This window comes from Olea europaea, unplaced genomic scaffold (genome assembly GCF_002742605.1).
Source record: "Olea europaea var. sylvestris unplaced genomic scaffold, O_europaea_v1 scaffold737, whole genome shotgun sequence".
Taxonomy (NCBI): Eukaryota; Viridiplantae; Streptophyta; class Magnoliopsida; order Lamiales; family Oleaceae; genus Olea; species Olea europaea.
In genome coordinates, this window is record NW_019265774.1 from 95,632 (window position 1) to 120,140 (window position 24,509).

Sequence of the window (24,509 nt, forward strand, 5' to 3'; positions counted from 1 at the left end):
TATTCAAATTTACTTAGAGATATAATGAGTTGATTTAACTAAATATGATTGATTTGAATTCGAAAAAGATAAAATTGATTTAATTATTGATTCTATTCCAGTATCATTCTAGGAATTGAATTTGAGAGGTGGGATTAAAAATGATAACTACGATAAAATTCGTGATTTCCAACACTTCAATCATCGTAAATGAGCATCTAATCAAAGTTATCCACAATTCAAAGGAAAAAATGGTAACGTACGTGTAACGTTAATCTTAACTTTCTCCTGCAGAGTGATAGGATAATTTTTGATAACGTCATTCGTGAGTACCTTCTAGCAAAATGTCCTTTTATTCCCCACTTTTGACAATCATATTTCTAAGAGACGTCTAGATCCAATATGCCTATTATCATCGTCGGATCCGGTGAAAAATAGAAAATGGATCAATAGTCCAAAGTCGGTGATATGGACTCAAAAGAATATAAAAGAAACGAAAACGACGAAAGCGAGATAAGGAAATGTTCAAATTAATTAGCAATAAAACTACAAAAGAAATAAACAGATATAAATCTCGGAGCGATTGGCATCCAGAATCTTTCAATCTTGAAAGCGGAAACCAGCTTATCCAGGAACACGAGATCTTTGTCTTGAAACTTTTCAAAATCAGCAAACATTGAAACCTTGGCAGACTTTTTTGTCCTCTCCGCATGTCATATTGTTGTAAATAAGCCCATGTTTGGTTAGGATGATAAAAAACCCATTCAATCCAATATCCGTGGATCCCGTTCAAAGTGGGACCGAGGTTACCGACCTAATTGAGTAAATAGGGTGAGAACGGGACAAGGGTCATTGCTTCTAAAGTGGGTATGGGACGGGTACGAGTAACATGATCCCTGCCCCGCTACCCGACCTATTTAGAGTTAATTTCAAATTTAAATTTTTTATCAAACAAAAAAGAAAAAATTTATCATCATTTTTAAAGATTGCTCTTAAGAAATTAAAAGAAGAAGAAGAAGAAGAAGAAGAAGAAGAAAAAGTAATGTTATTCACTAACTAAAGATATAAAAGAAAATAAAAACAAAATATAAAATAAACGGAGCGATAAACAGGGCAAAGTAACAAAAATACTAGATGGGACTGGGGACGGGAATGGCCAACCCGCCCTATTTCCATTCCCATATTTGATGGCCATTAATCTTTAAAAAAAAATGATATTTTGAATAGTGATTTTTTTTTAGAAAATGTGAGTTTAAAAGTAGGAAAAGTTTTAGTTATATATATAAAAAGATTTATTATGTGAATGTGGTTAAAAATGAGTATAAGAATTAAAGAGTTATTTTAAATGAAGACTATCATGGGCTCAATGTTGACCCTCATAAATTGAAAGATAATAATGACAAGCATGACAAGTCTAGCAAGTAGCAAGTGAGAAAGTCCCCGATAAAATTAATATCTATTGCGTAAAGTCCACGTTAGGATTGGAACCGGAGAAAGTATACAATAAATATATTTTTTCTATTTTTACTTTCTAATTTATTTTAACTAAAATTAAGTGTATAATAGTCTTTTCTATAAAGAAATTGACTTAGAAAAGTCAAAATGACATTTACCTTTGTAAACCAAAATATTTGTTTGAGGATGCTCGTGCCAAGAATGAAAGTTTTGGTTTTGGTTTTAGACAAGGAAATTAAGTCAGGGACGATTTGTGTCAATTAACCTAATTTTTCCAATGTTTATGACTCTGGGACCCTTTCTATGATACTACACTGTCCTTTCTTTGGCACTATATATAATCTTTCCGTCCACCTTTTTACTTTGTCTCTGTAATCCACAAATGGCGTACCCCGCTCCACGCCAACCCTAATCAACATTCCACAGTACCACACATATTACACTCTGACACAACTACCACAATTTCTACGACTCATCTCTCTCAATATTATTGGTTATTAATTCGTAGATTCGAATTTAGATGGTTCTATAATTTTCTGCACTCAATTTAAATGTACAGATTCTTCGAAACTCTGAATTTATTGGTTAATCAACTTTTCTAGTTGGTTCTGTCAATAATTTCACCCCTTCATTAGTTTATTTATAGTTTTCCTAATTTCAGGTCTTCTTTCCAAATTCCAGAGATTTATAAAAATCTGGAATTTTGATATTTATTTTTAATTTTTTTTTATATCCTGTTAGGAATATATTGGTTGTTGAATCTTTGTTGTATTGAGGGTTGAGAAGTTTCTGGGTTTGAAAGTATTATTTAAGCTGAGGATAATCAAATGGATAGATTTGGAGATGAGGGCAGAAATGAAGAGTCCGCCAATCTCCAAGATCGTAAACCATTTGGTGCCAATCCAACAGGTTTGCTATATGTACGCGTGTGAAATGATCTTTTATGTATGACAGATTTGCTTCTTGTCAATTCTAAGCTCGTTGACTTTGTTTTCTTATTGTTTCCTTAAGCTCTGCTTATTCTGTCAACTGGGACAAAAGGTTTGCAAATATTCTTAGTGGATCCATTTGGGTTTTTAGCAATAATTAATTACACAACAGTCAGCTCCTCCATTATTATTGATATCTAATGTTTCACTGGATGTAACTTCATTATGAGCAGCTGAGATATGTTATGCTTTTCCATGAAAGGATCTTTTTTTCATTTTAATCAACAGGATATCTTAGCTTTATATATCTTGTATTTCGATCCAGTGCTTGTTTTGTAGGGCTTAAAATTATTTACTTAATAAGTAAGTTAAAATAAATAGATTACATTGTTGGTCGAAGCTGGAATATATTTTGAAAGTATTTTGGAAGTAATCCATACTTCACTGTCCAGATAAGTAACTTTTTTAATCTACAAGAAAGAAAATTAGAATCCATCTAAACATGTTTGGATGCAAAATTTTACTTAAAAACTAATTTTATGTTACTTTTGAGCTTAGCCAAAGATGCTGCTTGTCCCAACTTATAAGTTGATTTTGGCTTCCAAATTTGGTGCATTTACTTATTGCCCAAGTGTTTACAATATGATTCTTATTTTAAACACAGGGATATGTGCTTTATTTCCTATAAATTTGGAAATTATGGCAAAATATAAGATGACTTCACTTTCCAAACTGTGTGCTAGGAATTAAGTGTCGATTATATAATAGCTATTATGAGACGATCCATAGTTCCCTTTTGTGCATGAACTATGATCACATTGCTTAACGAGTTTGAGAAATGATTTTAGAAGTTCGTCAATTTTAACTTAAATCCATTTGGTGAAGCAGGACAAGCTGTATTTGATGCATCACAATATGAATTTTTCGGTAACGATCTAGTTGAGGAAGTTGATCTTGGGGGATTAGAAGATGAAGTGGAGGATCTCCCTGCAGTTGCATTTGATGAAGAGGGATTTCAACTTGACGGAGATGAGGTAGCTTTTTAAGCTTATAAAGTTCAATGGTTTTCTTTTGAAAGAACTTCATTGCTAAGAATTAAAATTTTGCAATTTTGTAACATATTTTCAGGGTAAAGCCATGGAATCTTTATCTGAGATCGATGATCTCGCCAACACATTTTCAAAGGTCAGTCTTTGTTTATACTTAAAATTGTTGGCATAGTTGCATTGATTAAAATCTGTTTTGAATCTCAAATTTTGGCCTTCAACATTTGTTTAATTATTCTCTTTGTGTTCTTTTCTCTCTCTTGGTGGGCATTGTATGTATGACTATACATGGATCTTATTCTTTTTTGGTACGGCGAGATTTGGTTTATACTTCAATGAAAAATATAAAATAAATAAAGAGATTCATTTTTGTATTTAATTTTTTATATTTGAAATTCTGCATTGACTTGGTAATATATGTTATGTCTCATTGTAAAAGAGGATAGAACTTATGCACTTGATAACAGTTCATTTACAGTTCTACAGTGATAAAATGATCTCCAGAACGAAGAGAAACTGGACCGAAGAATTCGCAAATGGAAAATCTAGATACTCGTTATATCCAAGTATAGATTTACTACCATCCTGCTTTTCTCGTGATCATTCCTCTTCTTGATACTCTTAACATCTCAAGTATTGTTGAAAGAAATACAAATTTTCTGAAAACGGATTGTTCTGGATCCAACGTTCAATAATTATGATTTGACTTGGTATCCTAGAACAGTTGTATTCCTGCTGTAATACAAAGAAATTATCCTTGTTTACTCATATTGTATAATATATTTTCTCCATCCAATCAAAACGTCCATAACATAGATAATCAAGCTCCGAAAATGAGACTGGCGACCATGCTCCGAGCTGCCTTCTTGTGGTTCCTGAAGGATCTTCTCCTTTGCTTGTGGATGTTTTGTAAAAGTGAATTTATGTTTGTGCGGTTGTGGTTAAGAGAGAATCATTTTAAAGTATTTGTTCAATTTGCATCACTTCCAAACTGTGTCTTACTTTGATCTATCATCTACTTCCAGAACTGGATTGAGTAAACATCTTACAATTTTGTTGATCCGTAGCTTTTGTTCCTATTATAGACATACCAATGTTTGACTTTTCTGCATAAGTCTACCTTTATGGACTTTTTCTGAATGATACAGTGATTTACAATTGGTAGCAATTTTGTGTCTCTGTAGCCATGACGCCTGATGTGTTTTTCTAATATCTGCCACAAAGAGTTACACTTTTGGATAGATTAATTCTGGTATAATTACTTAGTTCAATTATTGCCTATCTAATGAATGGGCTGATATCTCATCTTTTTCATATACAGTTAAACAAAGTTGTCAGTGGGCCAGGAATTGCAGGAGTTATTGGTTGTTGGGGGTCCAGAGAAAGTGAGTTTGATCGCACTGTACACGCTCTTTGATGTTATTAAGTTCATTTGATTATGTTTGACTGCATATTTCAGTGATACATCGACCTTAATCCTTATGCATAATTTGGTTTCTCTAATATCGTAGTTTCATGGCGGACACTATAATTTCTTGACAGCTGCAATGTGTGTGAACTCAAATGAATCCTTGTAATATAGCTCACATTGGCTTGTTCAAAATGGGCTATACTGTCTTTTTAACTATTTACAAGCCAAACTCGCATGAACTCCTCTCAAGTTGACTTTGCTAGGTTCCATTAATGTTTCTTTTGCTTTTATAATTACACATATACATGCTTGTGTGCACACTTACATACAAAAATCAAATTTATATTAATTTATACATATATAATTATAGCCGTAAATAAATTTCTTCTAACTTATTAGCTGAAATTTTTAATTTTGAATTACCGCATTTCAATTTCAAGGGACTTGAATGAAAAGTTATTAACCTCAACAGCGAGAGTGATAGATTTTTCTTCTCTAAGTATCTTTAATGCAAATGTAAGTGCTGCAAAAGAAAGATATGGAAGGTCCTGCAAGTAAACTGTGGTTATTTACGAACCACTTAGTTCATCTCTGTATTACACAAGTATGGTTACCCCTGTGAATAAATCTTGCAAATCAGAAATTTAATTAGGGAGTATTAGGAAACCATAATCAATATTTGAAGTTGGTGATGAAGTAAATGGCTCAATGTAGCAGACTTGGATTATTATGTTGCATCTTGGAAATCTTAATCTGTATAATATTTAATTATATTTGGACTTTTAGTTATGTTTTTGCGCAAATGAGACATGAAACCTTGATTTCTTCCTTCCCCCGGTGTGTCAAATGTTGTCTCTCTCGGAGTAATGTACTCTGGGTGAATTTCTGCAGTTGCATTTCTCATGGTTGACGAAATCCTCTGTACAGTTTGTATGAATATGCGTGACACAAAGTTTATCTTACATGACATAGTAGACTTTTTGGCCATCCCATATTTTCTCTGAAATGCTACATTTTGTTAGTTTATTTATAATGTATTGCAAAAAAGTTCAATTGTGTTCTAATGTAGTTTAGACTTTTATCATGCCACCTTTAAATGCATGTAAATTTCATGAAACAAATTTGGAATAGTTTATATTTGGTGGAGAAAAATCAAATGTGAGCACGTGACATATGGATCATGTTATCATGTTTCAGGTTCATCTGCTACTGAATGGGCGCAAGAGTCCGATTCTCCCATTTGGTATGATCAGCATGCTTTTGATGCTGCAAGCACCGAGGAAAGCAAAAGATGGTCATCACAGCCATATTCTTCATCTAACCGCTTTATGGAATCGAAATCGTTGTTCAGAACATCTTCACACCCTGAACCACAGCATCAGCTCCCACATCAGCATCTACAGCAACACCTACGCCATCACCATTCTATTGAAGCGAATCTTTTTCCGAAGATGCCGTTCACTTCATATCCTCCCGCTGAAGGCAGTTCACAGCAAGCTTCAGCAAATAGTCAGTCTAGCCACCCTAATCTTGCATATCGCCCGGCTGGGCACCAAATGGCAGCTGCTTCTCCGAATATTTCTTCTTTTTCTAATCCTCAACTTCATATGAATGCCTTACCTCAAGGGTCACTTTATGGGGGAAATTTGCCTCAGGTAACTCATGGTCTTCCAGTTAATAGTCGTCTCCAGAACCAGTGGGGGAACCAACCTAGTTTATATCCTGTCGATCGTCCTGTCCTCCCAAACAATATTTTGCAGCAACAACAGTCACCCCTTCAAAATGGTTTAATGCCTCCACAGCTGCATTCCCAGCAACATAGAGTTCAGCATCCGTTTCACCCATCCTTTGGCCATCTATCGGGGCCGCAGCCTCAACTTCATAATTCTCACATTTCTGCATCACCGCCTATGGTAAGTAACTCTGAGATGCTTGGATTAGCTGATTTGAGAGATCCAAGGGTTATATCAATGCTGAGAAATAGACAGGGTATGCAATACTCTCAACATGGTTATGAATCTGGTAGCCAAAAGAGTGATAGCAGGTGGCCAAAGTTCAAATCCAAGTACATGACAGCAGATGAAATTGAAAACATTGTGAGAATGCAGCTTGCTGCTACTCATAGCAATGATCCTTACATTGATGATTATTACCATCAAGCTTGTTTAGCCAAAAAATCTTCTGGTGCAAAGTTGGAACACCATTTCTGCCCAACTAATCTGCATGATAATTCTTCCAGGACTCGTTCTAACAATGAGCCACATGCTTTTCTCCAGATTGATGCTCTTGGGAGGCTTTCCTTCTCTTCAATACGCAGGCCCCGTCCACTTCTTGAAGTTGATTCCCCAAATTCAACTGGTAGTGGTAATGCTGAACTGTTTGATAAGCCTTTGGAACAGGAGCCTATGCTTGCGGCTAGAGTGACCATTGAGGATGGCATTTACCTCCTCCTTGATGTTGATGATATTGATCGTTTCCTACAATTCAATCAGCTCCAAGATGGTGGGACCCAGTTAAGGCAAAGGAGGCACATCCTGTTAGAAGGGTTGGCATCATCCCTTCAGCTTGTTGATCCTCTCGGGAATAATGGCCACACGGTGGATTTAGCTCCTGAAAATGATCTTGTCTTCTTAAGGTTAGTTTCTCTTCCAAAGGGCAGGAAGTTCCTATTGAGGTATCTTCAACTTCTTTCTCCAAGTGATGAACTCACTCGAGTAGTCTGCATGGCCATCTTTCGTCATTTGAGATTCTTGTTTGGCGGCCTTCATGATGATCCTAGAGCTTCTGAACCAACGATCAACCTTGCAAGAGCCGTGTCATCTTGTGTCCACGGTATGGAGCTTAAAGCTCTTGCTTCCTGCCTTGCATCCGTGGTTTGTTCAGCCGAGCATCCTCCCCTGCGTCCCATTGGAAGCCCCACTAGAGATGGGGCATCAGTTATTCTCAAGTCTGTTCTGGAGAGGGCAACTGAGCTCCTGACAAACCCTCATGCTGCTAACTCCAGCATTTCTAGCAGAGAATTTTGGCAGGCTTCTTTTGATGCATTCTTTGGCCTCCTCACAAAATACTGCTTTAATAAATATGATTCAGTTATGCAATCCTTCCTCGCCCAAGTCTCACCAGACACAGCTACTCTTGGGTCTGATGCAGCCAAAGCCATCAGTAGAGAGATGCCCGTCGAACTCTTACGAGCAAGCCTTCCTCATACCAGTGAGTCTCAGAGAAAACTATTATTGGAATTTGCACAGCGGTCCATGCCCGTGATAGGTCTTGGGGGGCAGGGCGGAGGGAGTGGTGTCTCTTGATATTATCGTAGTGCCCATTTCACGAAGACATGAAGTTGCCGGACACTTCATAGATAAAGACATGATTTCGTCATATTGGTTGGTTTCGGTTTTTTGTTTTACATTTTTCCAAGATAAAGGTAAGTTAGTCCTGGCCAGATGGAGGAAGTTTTAGTAGACCATCGGGGAAATGTGTTTTCTGTAATTTAACTTGGAGCTTATTTTGATGATGCTCTGCTATGTATCCCTGTTTGTAAAGGGGAGTTTAGAGGTTAGAAATGTACAGTTGCAGATAGACTTTGCCTATGTTGTCAAGCTTTTAGGTTTGAAGGTTGTGGGAAAGATGTTTGTTACTATGATACTTGGACAAATGGTTTTATTTCTGTAACATTATTTGTAATTTCTTGTCCTAAGCTTTTCCCTTTGCACATACTCATGAATTCCACCTTTCGTATGGATATTTAAAGTACAGGATTTTCAATCCTAGCAGGAAAGGGAGGGAAACGGATACTTAATTTAAAGTGAGTAAACGAGATTGTATATTCGATCTCAAAGATACATATAGAATTCTGCAAAAAGTTGTATTCGATGAAAGTTGTATGTACGGCTTTGAGAGAGATCTTTCATTTCTTTTGAAAGAATGTCCTAAACTATTAGCAGGAGTAGAAACTGTGGCCATTAAATTACAGCCTTCGACTAATTGAGTCGTGATGTCATTTCTGTTTGAATTTCAAAGCAATAAAAATCTTATGAAAGCCACTACGAAAGAACATTTACAAGGTTGTTAAAGTCTTGCGATTCTATGGTCCTAGATATTAAAACAAGCGTTCAATCTTTCGATTTTATGATTCCAAAATCATAAAACGAGCAAGACCGTGTGGAAAATTGCAAAGGGATGGAATCGTAATTGATCGTTAGGCGACCATGGAAGGATCGATAGGATTTTGTAATGAGACCCACTGAGGATCACAGCGGACCGCCAAGGAATTGTACACTTTATCACCGTTTGAGTCCCATTATTTGATATTATAATATTTAAAATGGTATTTTTCTTTTCAGAATATGTGGTTGAAAAATAAGAAAATATTTTTGATCTATGCATAATATTATTTTATTTAAGAATGTGTTGTTGAAAAAAAAAATGTATTATAAATTTAATGGGGCTTAAGTGGAGGAGGCTTAATACAACTGATATGGGTATAGAATATCATAAAGATGAAGTTAGTCGATGATTTTATTTTATTTTTCTAAACTACTCGATGATTTTTTAATGAAATGAGAACTTAAAAGATGGTAATACAGTTTCCTAGGCGTGCACTACTTATCTTCATAAATATATCCTTACATTATTATTATTTTTTTTGTCACATTTTTAGTCTTCACATTTCATTAATAATTACATCTTATTCCTGATAATGATTTTATTCGAAAATTTTGCTTAGAATACGTAACACTACAGTTCTAAAAACATGTCCTAAATGACACTTTGACAGTTCAGTTGGAGAGACGCTCGAATCCTGGTCAGTAGGAGGCACATCTCGCGTTTTAATTGGTTTGTGTGAAGAGGGGCCGGATCACAGACCCAAGGAATAGACGATAAAAAGCATGCACTAAATTCAGTTAAACAAATACTCAAATATTACAACAACTTAGAATAAGTTCAATAAAAAAAAAAACTCGTCATAACCTAGACCCAACTTCTCTACCGAACAAATGTTATCAATTTAGAGTACTTCTAATTTTGAAAAATATTTTTTTTGTTGAAAACATATATACAAAACTGATATCTTGCCCAAAGTGAGCAAGAGATATAATGCTCACCGTTGATACGTTGACACATCAACGATTTTTTATTTATTTATTTTTATTAATATTCCGTTGATGTATAAACGTGTGACCGTGAGCAATATAATCTCCTGCCATTTGTTCTGCACATGTACAAAGTCATATACATTTATTAATCTACAATATTTAAAATGGTATTAAAATTAAAAACACCTTATTATGCTATTTGAGATTTGACCTTAAAAAATTTCTTCATATGTTTGAGATTTGAACTTCACGATTGTTCACGTCTTGAACCTTTTCAAACTTTATGTAAGAAGACCTTTTTTGTTTGTTATATAAACAACAAATACAATATAACCTTTTAAATCACCCGTTACGCCTCTTCCACTGAGACTCTAGATCATCTTCACGTGATAGCAAATTAGCAAGTCAACCAAGCTCACACTTTACATCACCACCCAACGAGCCATCTACCTCCTCCATGTGATAGATAATTAGCAAGTAAATTGGGCCCCACTCTATATCCCGACCCACTTGACCATCCACCTGGTCGAGGTGGGACCATGCCGAGGTGATGAATCGCTTCGTCCAATGTACCTTGGGAGTTGGCCCTCAAGATTAGAGTTGAAGTGCCACATCCATCGCATGTGGACATCGAAAAAACTACTCTTAATTGATAGAAACCAACTATCAATGTCATTTATCTCAAGGAAATCTTTTGAACGAATATAATTATGATTGATTGATATGACATTTATGCAACAAACGTCTAAAAGCCAAGTTCTAAACCTACTTTTGAGAAAACATTAATTGCTGCATAGAATGTCTGTCAACATATGATTAATGTATTGATACTTAAAAGGAGATACATCGATCGTCAGATGAGACCACGTGTCTTTTCATCTAAAAATTAGTATTTCTACTCTATTCTTGTGCCCGTAAAATATAATTCAACTTCACACACATAAAATTAAACTTCTCTCATTTTACCTATTCTCGGCATACATGCACATTCTGTGGCTCATGTTCCTAAATGTCCCACACCCTATATCACCATCCACTACTGACTTGATCATCAGAGTGCTTACCGCCACCTCCACACATCGAAGAAGGTCATCTATGACTAACAGTTTATTCAAGAGACGAGCGTGATTAGAGTTTAGATCTGTTTCCACATTATCAGTACAAAAAGCGAAGTCAACACTTGCTCTTAGAATTAAAAACGGTCATATAAATACGTACTAATTAATGAAAAATTGTGATAAAATTAAAAATTAAGAATATAAATATAACAACAAATACAAATCAAAAACCTTTAATACAACTAAAATTGCCTTTCTGCAAATATGTTTATATAAAACTGTAGTGGAAACAGCTAAATCATTCCTTTTCATGATTGTCATGTTTCAGAATTCATACGGTTAACTTTGACATCATGTTCGAATTATCATTTTACCTATTATGTATTAGTACCTGTAGAATTCTATAAAGTACTTGCAATTCGAATTTTTTTATCGATTAATTTTTATTAGTTAATTTATTATTAAGAACATTTCACATATTCAAAATTAAGACAATCTAAAATGGTAGCAAACCAGAAGGAAATTATACAGATAGAAATCTGTTGTGTTGTACTAGTAACCAGTGGGATCAACGCTGCAGCTGTGGTTGATCACCGGAGCTTTGACGGTCAGTCTCCGGTTTTTCTATATTGCGGGCGCTGGAGAAAAGATCAACTGGTTCGGAGTCGGCAATCTTCCTTTCTTCTTGAGCTTGTTGCTCAGCGATATGGCGAGCACTGGAGAAAAGATCAACAGGTTCAGAGTCAGCAATTTTGCCGCCTTCAAGTGGGGTGCCGGCCTTGTAGCTTACTCTCAGAGCTTCATCTTCTGAAAGCTTTGCCTGTGCTTTTGCGTACTTAATATCGTCTTTACTCTTTGCCATTTTGTTGTACTTTGTTTAGTTTTTTCTTCAGCTGACATTTATAGTTCATTTACGCAGATGAGAGCGTGGCAGTTTCATTGCCATCAGAGTGACAAGTGTAATAGTATGCAATGAAACGTGGCAGCTTGTGACAATTTTGTTCACTAATAAAGTGCAAAAATCAAGTGCACGAGTTGCGTTTAATTAATAAAGTAGACTTTTTTGAGTTTGTGTTGTCAATTTCTCGAGAAATATTTACTTTCGATTACACAATTTTAAATAATTTAATTTTAACAATAAAAAGAAACATATAATTATAATTATAAATTGAAAATAAGGAAAAATAAAATAAAACTCTAAAAACAAAGAAAACATAAATACTTGAAAATTTCGGAAGAAAACGTAGTTAGAATTTAGTGATGACAAAAAATCAGCCCCAAAAAGATTGGCGGGGCCCGAACTTGTCCCGTGAAGAGGGAAAAAAAATTAAAAATAATTTTATTTCTATATAATTCACCCGTTAAAAATTTGTATTTTATTCTCTAATAATAACACTTTGAAAATCTAAAAATAAAAAAATAAAAAAGGAAAAAAAAAATTTGGGCAAAAAGTTGCTCCATCCGTGCCCCACCCCTCCCAATCTAAGGCGGGACGACGTGGAGGCGCCCTGCCCCGTTGTCATCCCTATTTGAATTCATGACTCGCTCAATAGTAATCTAATTTATGCCTCCACAAGTCAATTAACAAATTATTCAACTACGATGTTAGACCTAGTTTTCAAAGTTTAGTTAATTACCTCTATCAAGAGAAATTAATCCAAATTGATTAGTTTAACATACTATATCTTAATGTCGATTAAAACTAAAGAATTGCATTAAATCTTTGTGAAAATAGTTCAATTGGCCACCTATAGTTAGGAGTATATTTCTATCTTCTACAAGAACCTAAGATTCATATTATTTAGTCTAATATGCACAATATTTTCTAAAATAGTGTGCAAATCACTAAATATAATAAGTAATTCGCCATATAAAAGAAAATGAAATAATAACAATAGTAAAAACATATGCAAATGAATTACTTAGTATTAAAGAGCAAATATTGACATTGATAAAAGCTAGGTTAAACTACATCATAAATCCCAACATCAAGAATTTAGTCAAGGTTATATAAATAATAAAAAGGAGAATATTTCATACAATACACCACAAATGGAAGAAAATAAAGGAGTAAATTTTTAATTGGTTCTTGAAGATTGACATGGATTAAACTTGAGTGTTCCCCAAAATCTCTTCATCTTTCTCTGAGTTTTCTCCTTTTGTAGCTCTAACTCTTCTCCAAAATATCAAGAAAATGAAAGAGAAAAATGAATAAGAGAAAAAAAATGAAGGAAGAAGCCAAAACAATTTGCCCCCGAGTAACCTAGAAAATTTGTAGCCAAGTTCCCAGGTTTTGGATAAACATTTAAAACGAGTCCCGTATTTTTTTTTTTCAATTAAAAAATGGTGCCTACGAGCCAACTCTCTGCCAAAAAAAAATAATAATAATAATAAAAAATAAAATAAAAATGAATTGGATTCATTTTGCTGCTAAGTCCTCCAGATAATTGCGTGTTAGGTCCTCAACTTTGATGCTGTACAATTTGGTCTTCAAATTTTTTACTTTTATTTCAATCAAGCCCTTTATAAATTTCAGTCCAAGGTCCTTAACTTTTGGTATTTGCTCACTTTCGTGCCAACTTTACAATTTTGCTTGCTTTTGGTCCATTTTCACTTTCCTTTACCTTGCTTTATTTCCTTGGGTAATTTTTACATACTAAAGCAATAATTACATAATTTTGAGTAGAAATTCAATCTTTTAATCAATATTTAAGTTTATTTATGTATTAAATAGATGTGTAAAAACACACTTATCAACACCTCTCATGCTTAAGTTGTTGCTCGTTCCGAGCAAGATTATCTGCTAATATAATCACGCACTCGTGATAATGATGAATATATTAAATAACTTGTCAAAAATATCTCAAATTGTATAATCAATTCACAAATATGATACATATAATGTTAGCAACAATAATTTAAGCTTATACAATGTTCGATCTCTATGAGTACATAGTTACTTTCAATTATCATCTAAATTAGGAAAAAGTTGTCAAGACGGAAAAAATTTCAAACTGGCTCCAACCCGACCCTTAGTGTTTAAATATTTCCTTTTCCACTTGTAAGATTTGCACTCCTTAAATAGATGTTTCTTTTATTTACTGAAGTGTAAATCTAAAAGTTGTTCTAAAAACACTTTTCTTTTTCTCCCTCTAATTTAGTTGGGTCTAATCGACAATATCAATAATCTATCCATATAATGATTATCCACTATTGAGTGCTTCTACATTTAAGCTTATACTAGATAATTCAAACACACTAGTTATCTAAGCCAAAATATCGAATACAGTTGCACCATAAAAAAGATTTCTTTTTCAATTAAATCTCACATTTTACCTCACTTTATTAAACTTTCTTTTTGATCCCGTAGTAAGCCTTAGATCGATAACTCCCCGATATTTTAGACCAAAAGGTACTGGGTTTTGAAATATCCCTACAAACTTAGTAACTCTTGTAAAAAAGGCTACAAAGTGAGGGGCTAAAATTCAACTAGTGCAATATCATTCTTTTAAACGCAATATAACTACATGAGACTTAGATCCATAACATATGGTCATTACCTATCTTATACTTGTTAGCAAAAGACACTCTACACAAACTATTTTCAACATGAATGGAACCAAACACTTCTAGATAATATTCTTCACTGACTTGATCATCCCCAAACTTATCTCACAATATGATTAAATGAAAAAGAAGAGAATGTAGAATTGATAAACATTTAACCACAACTCACAATCTAGTTCAACCAATTCAAAAATCTCTCCATCAATCAAAAATTTTCCACATCTAAATAATAATTAATCATGACTATTATGCTCAAAGTAACTCGGAAACTCAAATTAACAAGCAAATATATATATATATATATATATATTTTCCATGTCTACATAACGATTAATCATGACTATTGTGCTCCAAGTAATTCAACGTCTTACAATGGATAAGCAATTTTTTGAAAAAATAAATAAATAAATAAATATATATATATATATATATATATATATATATATAGCATATTTGGTCATAACTCATGAATCAACAACAATTTTAAATATAAAATCATCCTAAGCCGACAAAGTTATCTAACATGTCAATACAATCCCAACAACATAAGCACAATCATCCCCAAATTTAAATCATACATTGTCCTCAACGTGTAAAGAACAAAATAAAAGGTAAGAGGAGTATTGACAAAACTTCCTTGGTTGGATATTTGGTGAAGGGGTACCTATACTTGAATTGGGCCTGTGACATTTTTTATGAACTTGTACAAGTGACCTTCTTGTATAACAATTTACCCCCATACTTGTTAGGAATCATTGATACGTGAGACGTCAAAAATTACCTATAAAGACAATGATAGCTAATCAAATAAAAATAATGAAATGCATAAAATTAAATAAAAAGATTCAATGTTAGAAAATTGGGTTGCCTTTCGAAAAGCGTTTTTTATAGTCTTTAACTCAACTTTAACAATTGAATCATGAACATCTAAAGAAAGTTTTGGATGCCTTACCCATTTTTCTTTGTTGGCTTTGTTCCACTCTTCATTTGATCTCCAAACCTCAACATTGCCCTTTTCAATGTAGTAAGAGTTTCTCATTCCATCTGATACTTACTCGTTATTGGACCTCCAAAACTCAACATTTCCCCTTTTCATATAATAGGATTAGCTTATTCCAACCAATTCAAATTTCAACTATGAAGATTTCTACATTCTCATTGGGCTTAATCACAAAATCAACAGCTTGGCAATCAACAAAGTCGGAAGAATGTAAGTTGATTCTCTCCTCATTGCTTGCCACATACTCATTTAGCTCCATTGTGATTATATATTCTCATCGGGTTGAATGATTAGTCCGCAATCAAACTTCACGGGCAATGGCAAGCCTTTCTTATTAACTCCATTGAGTGGATTATACTCCCAATTTTGAAATCCATCCCAATATCCGTAATCTCTCACAAGCATATCATCTACATCCAACTTGACAAGTTCATAGAAATACTTTGCAAATACATTCTCATTGAAAATGGAAGACCATCTCTGTAAAATTTGATGTTCTCGCCTCAATTGTCAGGTACATAATCTTCCGCGAGCATGTAACTTTCATTAAAATTTTCTAATGCTTGTTTTTGATATTTCAAATATTATCTAAATTAAAGAAATTTCAACATTGAGGCATCATGCACGAATATAAGCATAGTCTTACACAATGCATCACTTGACAAATTTAACATCTTGAACCTCCAAGCATATATCCATATTAAATGTAGAGATCAGACCTTTTAAAAACTTTGTTACTTCACCAAGATCGAAATAATGCAACTATAGTTAAAAAGTACAAGGAGATAATACCAACATAAGATACATTACAATATGAGGGTTAGCAAAAATATACAAAATAAAAGTAATTAAAAATAAATAAAAAGAAATTGTTAAAACTAAAATTAACTAAAGTAGTAATCAAAGTAAAAGCATTTCCCGTAACAACACCAAAAATTAGTTCACTAAGAAAGTGCAAATCCTAAGTGTACGGATCTCATTCAAGTAATAAAGTAGACTTTTTGAGTTAGAGTTGTCGATCCCTTTAAGGAATGCTTACTTTTAATTACATAACTTTAATTAATTTAATTCTAACAATAAAAAGAAACACCCAATCAAAATTGTGATTTAAAAATAAATACACAAACACTTGGAAATTTCAAAGAAAAATGTGGTTGGGATTCTTGGTTTTACTTAACAGCTGCCTAATTAATATCTCTATAAATCAATTAACAAATTACACAATTACAATATTAGACTTGATTTTTCAACTTTAGTTAATTACCTTTTTTAAGCGAAATTAACCCTAATTGAATAGTTTAACCTACTATGCCCCCGTTTGGTCCCCATTAATTTCCATTCCATTACATTTCATTTTTCCCTCTCCTATTTTCAATCACACAATCTTTCATAAAAAATATTATACATAAATCGAGAACTTTTCCTTCATTTTCAACCACTCATTTTTTTAAAAAAAATTTACTATTCCACTCATTTTCATTTTTCGAAAATGAGAGCGAAATGGGAGCTATATTTTTATGTTGATTAAAATCAAACAAATACTTTAAATCTTTGTGAAAATAGCTCAAAGGGTCACATAAAATTAGGGGTATATATCTAATAGAGTCTAGAGTTTCAATTATTTGATATAATATACACAATCGTCCCTAGAATGGTGAACAAATCACTATACATAATCATTCTGACCACATAAATGAAAATGCAATAATAACAATAGAAAAAAAATGAGAAAATAAACAACTTAAGATTAAAGAGAAAATATTGATATTAATAACAGGTATGTTAAATTATACCCCCGTTTGATATCCATTTTTTTTAAATGCAATTTTTTGTCTCTTCTTCTCAACCAGAGCCGGTCCTGTGGTTTCTTGGGCCTGAGGTGAACTCTATAAGTTAGGCCCCCATTAGTTTTACATGATATATTTTTAGCAAAACATAAACCTTAATGTATAGCTCAAAAAAAAAAAAAAAAAACCATTGAGAATGAAATCGTCCTAAGCCTCCAGCAGACAAGCTCACAAACAAAACACATATACAAATAAATAGCAAAACATGGTTAACTAATAATTATAAAAAAAATCATGAAAATGGAATTGAGCATACCTCAATTTCTATCGTTCTTTCCTCCGGTAGAGCCATCCACAGAGAATTAGAAATATTGGAACTTCACTTCTTGAAACATTCTCCCAGTTGTAAGATTTGAAAAGAAAATGGTATTCTAGCCTTTGTTGCCATATTTGATTGTTCATCTGATTGAATTGAACTATCAATTTGTTCGATCTCTTGAGAATTTCTGACGTATTGACAAATCTCATAAACCTGAATACAATAAAAAAAAATTCAAGAAAAGAGAAAACCACTCCTACAAATATACAGAATTAATTAACAGAATAAAAACAAGAAACCCAGATAGACATATAATTGATAGAAATTTAGTACTATACCTTTCTAAAATGGCTTTACCGAACCAACCGACCAAGAAACATCCACTTTTTTTTTTGATTAGATTTGAACAGACCTATCGCTAATTTCTCATAGTTATTCGAGCATCACTAAATATCCTATGGAGGGTTTAAAAAAAAAATTCAGAAAAATGAATAATTTGTCAAGTATCCCTTATTACTCTCTAGAACTTTAGATATCCAAAGAAAGTGCACTTAAACCGCTTCTTTTGGAAGTCAATTGGCATGAAATTTATATTTCTAATTACATTTCAATGGTAAACATACATAACAATGCTGCAATGGAACCAAAAAACTTGAGCTATCCATACAAATTACTTACACTTAATGCAAGCAAACCACACATTACAACAACTCCCAAATTTGCAATAACCAGTAGACCATGAAACAATTTACATTAACAATCTTGAGCCATCTAATTCACGATAAAGAAGCCCCGAAATCAAATATCACCCATTGATCGGATACCAAGAAACATTCCCTAACTAAAAGCCATAGGCAATTAACGAAATCATGGTTTTCAATTTCTAAGGTAGCCAGCTATTCACATATTAAAATGTTAATCCCAATAAACAAAAATCCCAAATGAAATAGCTCTAAAATTATAGTTGTAGCAAGCCACAAAAATAATCAATAAATATGTACAAAAAAATTAAAAAATCGATACATACCTGTTGTGCAATTTTTATATGTTGTTACTTCTTTTTCCCGTGTTTTGAGGTAGAATTTCTCATTTCGTGCACTAGCAAAGCTCCTTTCAATTGTCGAGGATGATATAACTATAGCTGATTTGAACAGACCTATCGCTAATTTCTCATTATTTTTACCAACGAAAATCACAAGGTCGGTGTTCAATTTCAGTGGCGGGAGAGAAACTGAGAAAGAGCCATAGGGTTTCAACTTTGCTTTAACCATTTCACAATGCAAGATATGGGCCTCATTTAAAATAAATAAGAAGCCCAACACAAAAGACTTACAAGTTAACATTTGGACTTTAGAAAATGGAGGAAATTAAAAGTTGGCCCAATTATAATACTCATCACCTTCCCTTCCTTTTGAATTCAAGTCTGCGTTCAAGCTTCTGCAATAATGGCGGCTCCATCCAACCTCGATGTTTCCAGCAAGGCATGATTTCCAGAATATTCTTCAACTTCCCAGCAGCCATAGGCGAGTTGGAGAGGAAAATGATTCCTTCATTCAATTTACTTTCTTCATTTAACAGAAAAAAAAAAACTGAGGCCATGGAAACGAGGCCCCCTTCAGCTTTTGGCCTGAGGCGCAGGCCTCATCCGCCTCGCCTCAGGACCGGCCCTGTTCTCAACTATACATTCTTTATTAAAATAATATTATACGTAAATAAAAAAATTTTCCTTATTTTTCAACCACGCACTTCCCATCAAGTTACCATTCTAAAATGCATTTTTACATAAAAATACCTTTCAAACACCCTCTATATCATAAATGTCAACATTGAGAATATAGCCTATGTTATATGAATGATAAAAAGGAAAATATTTCATACAATACATTACAAATAAAAGAAAATAAAGGAGTAAATTCAAGAGAAAAGTGAAACACCATTTTTGGTCGGATTCTTAAAGATTGCCATAAATTAAACTTGAGTCATCCCCAAAATCTCTTCGTCTTTCTTTGAGTTTTGTCCTTTTGTTGATCTAATTCTTCTCAAAATGCCAAGAAACTGAAAGAAAAAATGAAGGGCGGGGGGTGAGAGAGAGAGAGAATGAAAAGATAAAAAAAAATGAAGGAAGAAGCCAGAATAACCTGCCCAGACGGCCGGTTTCGACCTTTAGAACCTAGAAAATATGTAGCCAAGTCCCCATATTTTGGTTAGACATTTAAAATGGACCCCCACTTTCTTTTTCCAATTAAAAATGGCGACTAGGCGCCAACTCTCTGTCAAACAACAAAATAATAATAATAATAATAATAACTTTAATTTCAATCAAGCCCTTCATAAGTTGCAGTACAGAGTCCTAAACTTTTGGCACTTGCCACTTTGATCCCACTTTCACAATTTTGCATAGTTTTGGTCAATTATCATTTCCTTTTGTCTTGTTCTATTTCATTGGGTAATTTTTACTATAAAAGCAATAATTACATAATTGTGAGTAGAATTTCGTTCATTTAAACTTATTTAGTTATTAAATAAGCATCAAAAACATACTTATCATATTTCATTTCCATGATATTGACAATAATGATATTAGAATAATGCTACTTGTATATAATGAATTATTAATGGTTTATTATTTGATTGAAAAAATTCTGACTCGATTATATCTTATCATATCATGTGTATATAACCATTTTGTACTAGTAACAAAATTGTAATGTATTATGGATGTTGTAACATAAAATAGAGTAGTACTATTTAATACTATTGGTGTTACAACACCAATTTTAAGTGGATACTAAAGTGACATTAAAAGAAAAGTACAATTAAATGAATCACATAACTCCACCTTTCATTGAGTTTCACATTATGAACTTAAACTAATGCTTTAACATAATTCTTTTTAGATAACATCATTTAATAAAATAATGCTACGGGTCCATATCGTTGACTACCAACTGTTTTTGTGAATTAGGATTTGTTTCAGTACCATTTTTTGAAAGATCAATGTGATAGTGGATAGTCCGAGATTTGAACCCAAAACTAGTCGGATGGAGTGAACAATGAAAATAGATGGTGAGTGTCTGTTCGAATGAATCAGGTCATATAGGAATATAAAGAATGGTAGAGGGCTCATTGACGCTTGACCCTGAGATAAAGATAATCCAAAACACATTATCATGGCATACTCCTCTTGTTCGAATTGAGGTTTGTGATTTGATTTCCTAAATTCATTAGGACGGAAGGGTTCGTACATTTGAAGAGTGGGACCAAAATTCGTTGCCTTACCAACAATAGTGATTTTTTTTTAGAAAATGTATTATTAAGAAATAAAAAATTTTGGTTTTCGAATAAAATTATTTTATTGAAATAACATGGGGTTGAAAATGACTTTTTTAATAAGGTTCAAACACGGGTAAATCGATTTAAGTGTTGGAATTTAAGATCCAATTAATAGATTTCAATCACTTATCCAACTATCTAGATGAATAATAGTACTCTTTAAAAGAATTTGCAGCCTCGTATCCAAAGGGAATCATCTAGTGGAAGAATTAACTATCTAATACTAATGAGTAATGCTATTCGTAGTCGCTCACTACAATAGTCGCCTTACGTGGTATATACATGGCAAGTGATTATTTGATGCATTAATGTGGTAGTTTTTTATTCATTAATGCATCAAATAACCACCTGCTATGTGTATGCCACGTAAGACGACTGTCGCAGTGAGCGACTGCAAATAACATTATTCAATACCAATAGTGTTAAATTAAACATGTTAATTAATGACAAATATGTTGTCACGGTGTCACCAGCACTTGCAATGTTGTTAAATGGTGCTATTGCTATTTAGCATTACTTGTCGGAGAATAAACTATTTAATGTTGGCGATGTTCAATACTCGTTTAATTCTGCCACATATATTGTCATTTGTATTGTTGTTAAATACCTCTAAGAGCCATGCTTTTTGGCTAGGGCGAAATCCCGACCAAACAACAGGGCACCACATGTTGGAGGGGTGGCCATCCCTACCTCTAATGATAAATAACCCAAAACAAATAACTGGAGTAATTTATTAGTTCGATCTTCAAATTTTATTTGCTTTACATAAAATCTTCTATTTTATAACTGGTGGCAATGGGGTAGGGTTGGGGCCCTAGGGTCGGACAGATTAATTATAATAATGTATTACCTATAAACTTACATTTTAAGATCAATTTTCATAAATAAGTAGGATTAGTTTTAAATTAAAAAATCTGGTGGTAAGTAAGGTCAATTAACATTATAAAATTAAATTAATTTTCATACTCATCCCCACCCCCACCTCAACTCCCCACCACACCACAAAACCTCCAAATCATTTTCCCATCATCTCTCTCTCGTCCATTGCCCATTCTCTCTCCTTTCTCTTTCTAACTCTCTTCTTGTTGCTCCTCTTCTTCTCTTCCGGTGGCCCATTCCGGTGCCACTGCACCTTCTCTTTCAATGGCCAAGCACAGCACAAATGTCGTGTGCTAGTTGTCGTTGTGAGACGCGCAACTGTGTGCGGTAGTTTCTTCGCGATTCGTTTCTGATTTGATATGATCTTCTAGGGATGATGTAGGTTGTTTGCGCTGTGGTTGGTGGCTGTTCGTGGTCACTGTGATTTTTTTTTTGATTTGATCTTTTTTGTAGTTGTGGTGATGTTTTGGTGATCAAATTCCACCATATTCCTTCTCTCTATCATCCTCTCTACCTACCGACTCTCTACCATATCTTTTCGGTACCACTATGCATAGCGGAGAAGAACAAGCAACAAGGTGTCGTTGCTGTTGTGCTGCTGTTGCTTGCAGTGGTTTTGTAATCTGAGATTACCCACTGCCACCATGGTTTGGGAGGGTTTTCCTTTTTTCCTCTTTGAAAATGGATAGGGATGGTTGTTGATGTTTTACAATGGTGTCAATAATTTTTGATTTGTTATTGTTGGTGGTTTTATTGGTGATTGTGTAGGAGGCGATGGTTCTATTGCTGGTGGTGCATGTTGTCATGGTGAGGAGGTGTACTTTTGGTTCTTGAAGATGTTTGGAGTGGTGGTGGTGTCAAAAACCTGGTGTAATCAAGTCTATCTTAATTGTGACTTTCTGTGACCAGATCTGTGTTTAACTCTGACTATATGTGACTTGGTTATATACAGTCACAAATTAGACTGATATGATTTCAAATAGTCATACTAAATACAAAGTTGGTCATGATTAGTCACTGATAAGTGATAACACAAACCAGTGAAGGTCGTTTTTATGGTTATGAATTTGAATTGAATGTGGTAGTGGTGCTGCACTGGAGGTGATGGTGGTGGATTGTGATATTGGTCTTAGGTGTGTGCATATATGTTTGTGGTGACCCCATGTGACCAAATATGTGTTTGTTGTGACTGTTTGTGACCAATTTTTGTTGGTTTGTGACCGATTGTGATTTGGTCACAGTTAAAATTGACTTGGTCATAGATAATCATACTAAATATAAATTTGGTCATAGTTAGTCACATCAAAGACAAATTTGATCACAGTTAATCACAGATAACATGGTTCAATGAATTAGTTACATATAGTTACAAATTAGATGATTACATAAAGTCACAGAGAAAATAAATTTGATCACAAATAGTCACGTAAAACATAAGTATAGTCATGAGCAATAAATCTGGTTACAGATAAATTTTTAGAGGTTTTCTATAGTGGACTATAGAGAGAGAAAATGTTTTTAATTTTTGGAGATTTTTCTATCGTCGAAGCCAGAGCAGTTGTCGGAGTGATAGTCGGAGCAATCGTCGCATCGGTAACCAGAGAGGTTGTTGGAGTAATCGTCGGAGTTGATGGCCGCTTCCGATGGGGGAGAAGGGGTAAGGAGAGAATAAAGAGTAGAGAGAGCAAGAGAAGGGCTTGAATTTGAAATTTGGTGTGATTAATTATATTATATTATAATTAGAATTTTAATGAGTTAATTTATCACCAGATTTTTGAAAAATTTTATAGAGTTTGTTAACTTTGAAATGTGTTGCTTATATGTAAGATTTATATATCGATCCCTAATGAGAATTTGACTGAACTTTGTATTTTATTCTACACATCCAAATAAATTATTTGCATTAAAATATCTATTTGATATGTGGCCCTGTTTGGCATCCATTTTTATCAAAATGCATTTTTCTCTCTCTTCTTTTTAACCACACATTCTTTATTAAAATAATATTACACGTAAATCAAAAACTTTTTCTTATTTTTCAACCACACATTTCCCATCAATTTACTATTCAATAAAGAGTAATGCTATTTCGTGTAAGTGCAATTTAGCACCCGTCTATGTGACACTGAAATGCAATGCATTCAATGGGTTAAAATAAAGAAGTTATAATTTTTAACCAATTGATGCAACGAAAAATTTTAAGCTTAGACGATTATCATAAAACATTTATTACGTATCATAATATTCACATATTTAAGAATTTATATTTTCAAACTAGTAAATGGACAGAAATTTAGGATTCCTAATTGAAGCAAATAATTTTATGCACATGTAGAACAGCCAAATCTATTTTATTTATTTTATCTTTTGAATTCAACCATTAGTTTTTAATCAATTCTCCGATCTCAGGTCAAAACAAATAGTTTTCGGATCAAAGTGCGGGTCATTTGAACTCGATTTCAGTTTGTGAAAAAAATAAAAAATAAAATTAACATTCTATTTAACACTAGAAAGGTATCACATTTAATCCGCTTCACATCCAGCCAAAGTATTTTTCATGCCAATGGAGCAAAAAATTTTGTTATTTTAGACGCGATAACAACACTAAGCTCAAAAGTAAAAGCGCATTACCAAAAACCATCTCAAAGGT

At 33.5% G+C, this 24,509-nt stretch overlaps 2 protein-coding genes across 4 annotated transcripts; one reads left to right on the forward strand and one right to left on the reverse strand.

The window, feature by feature from the left end:
* The first annotated feature begins 1,794 nt into the window (after positions 1-1,794).
* Positions 1,795-8,534, forward strand: LOC111390987 (protein PAT1 homolog 1-like). Of its 3 annotated transcripts, none has more exons than XM_023016119.1 (5): positions 1,795-2,354; positions 3,252-3,397; positions 3,492-3,548; positions 4,731-4,794; positions 6,018-8,534. In XM_023016119.1, the coding sequence occupies exons 3-5, from the start codon at positions 3,501-3,503 to the stop codon at positions 8,123-8,125; spliced, it is 2,220 nt and encodes a 739-aa protein (XP_022871887.1). In that variant the 5' UTR covers positions 1,795-2,354; positions 3,252-3,397; positions 3,492-3,500; the 3' UTR covers positions 8,126-8,534. The 3 variants fall into 3 exon arrangements, with proteins under 3 accessions (XP_022871887.1, XP_022871885.1, XP_022871886.1); XM_023016117.1 differs by having other exon boundaries at positions 1,795-2,343; positions 3,249-3,397; XM_023016118.1 differs by having other exon boundaries at positions 1,795-2,343.
* A 2,677-nt stretch (positions 8,535-11,211) lies between these two features.
* LOC111390991 lies at positions 11,212-11,836 on the reverse strand. The gene has a single exon (XM_023016127.1). It carries the CDS (start codon positions 11,834-11,836, stop codon positions 11,543-11,545), a length of 294 nt encoding a protein of 97 aa, XP_022871895.1. The 3' UTR covers positions 11,212-11,542.
* Positions 11,837-24,509: the final 12,673 nt, after the last annotated feature.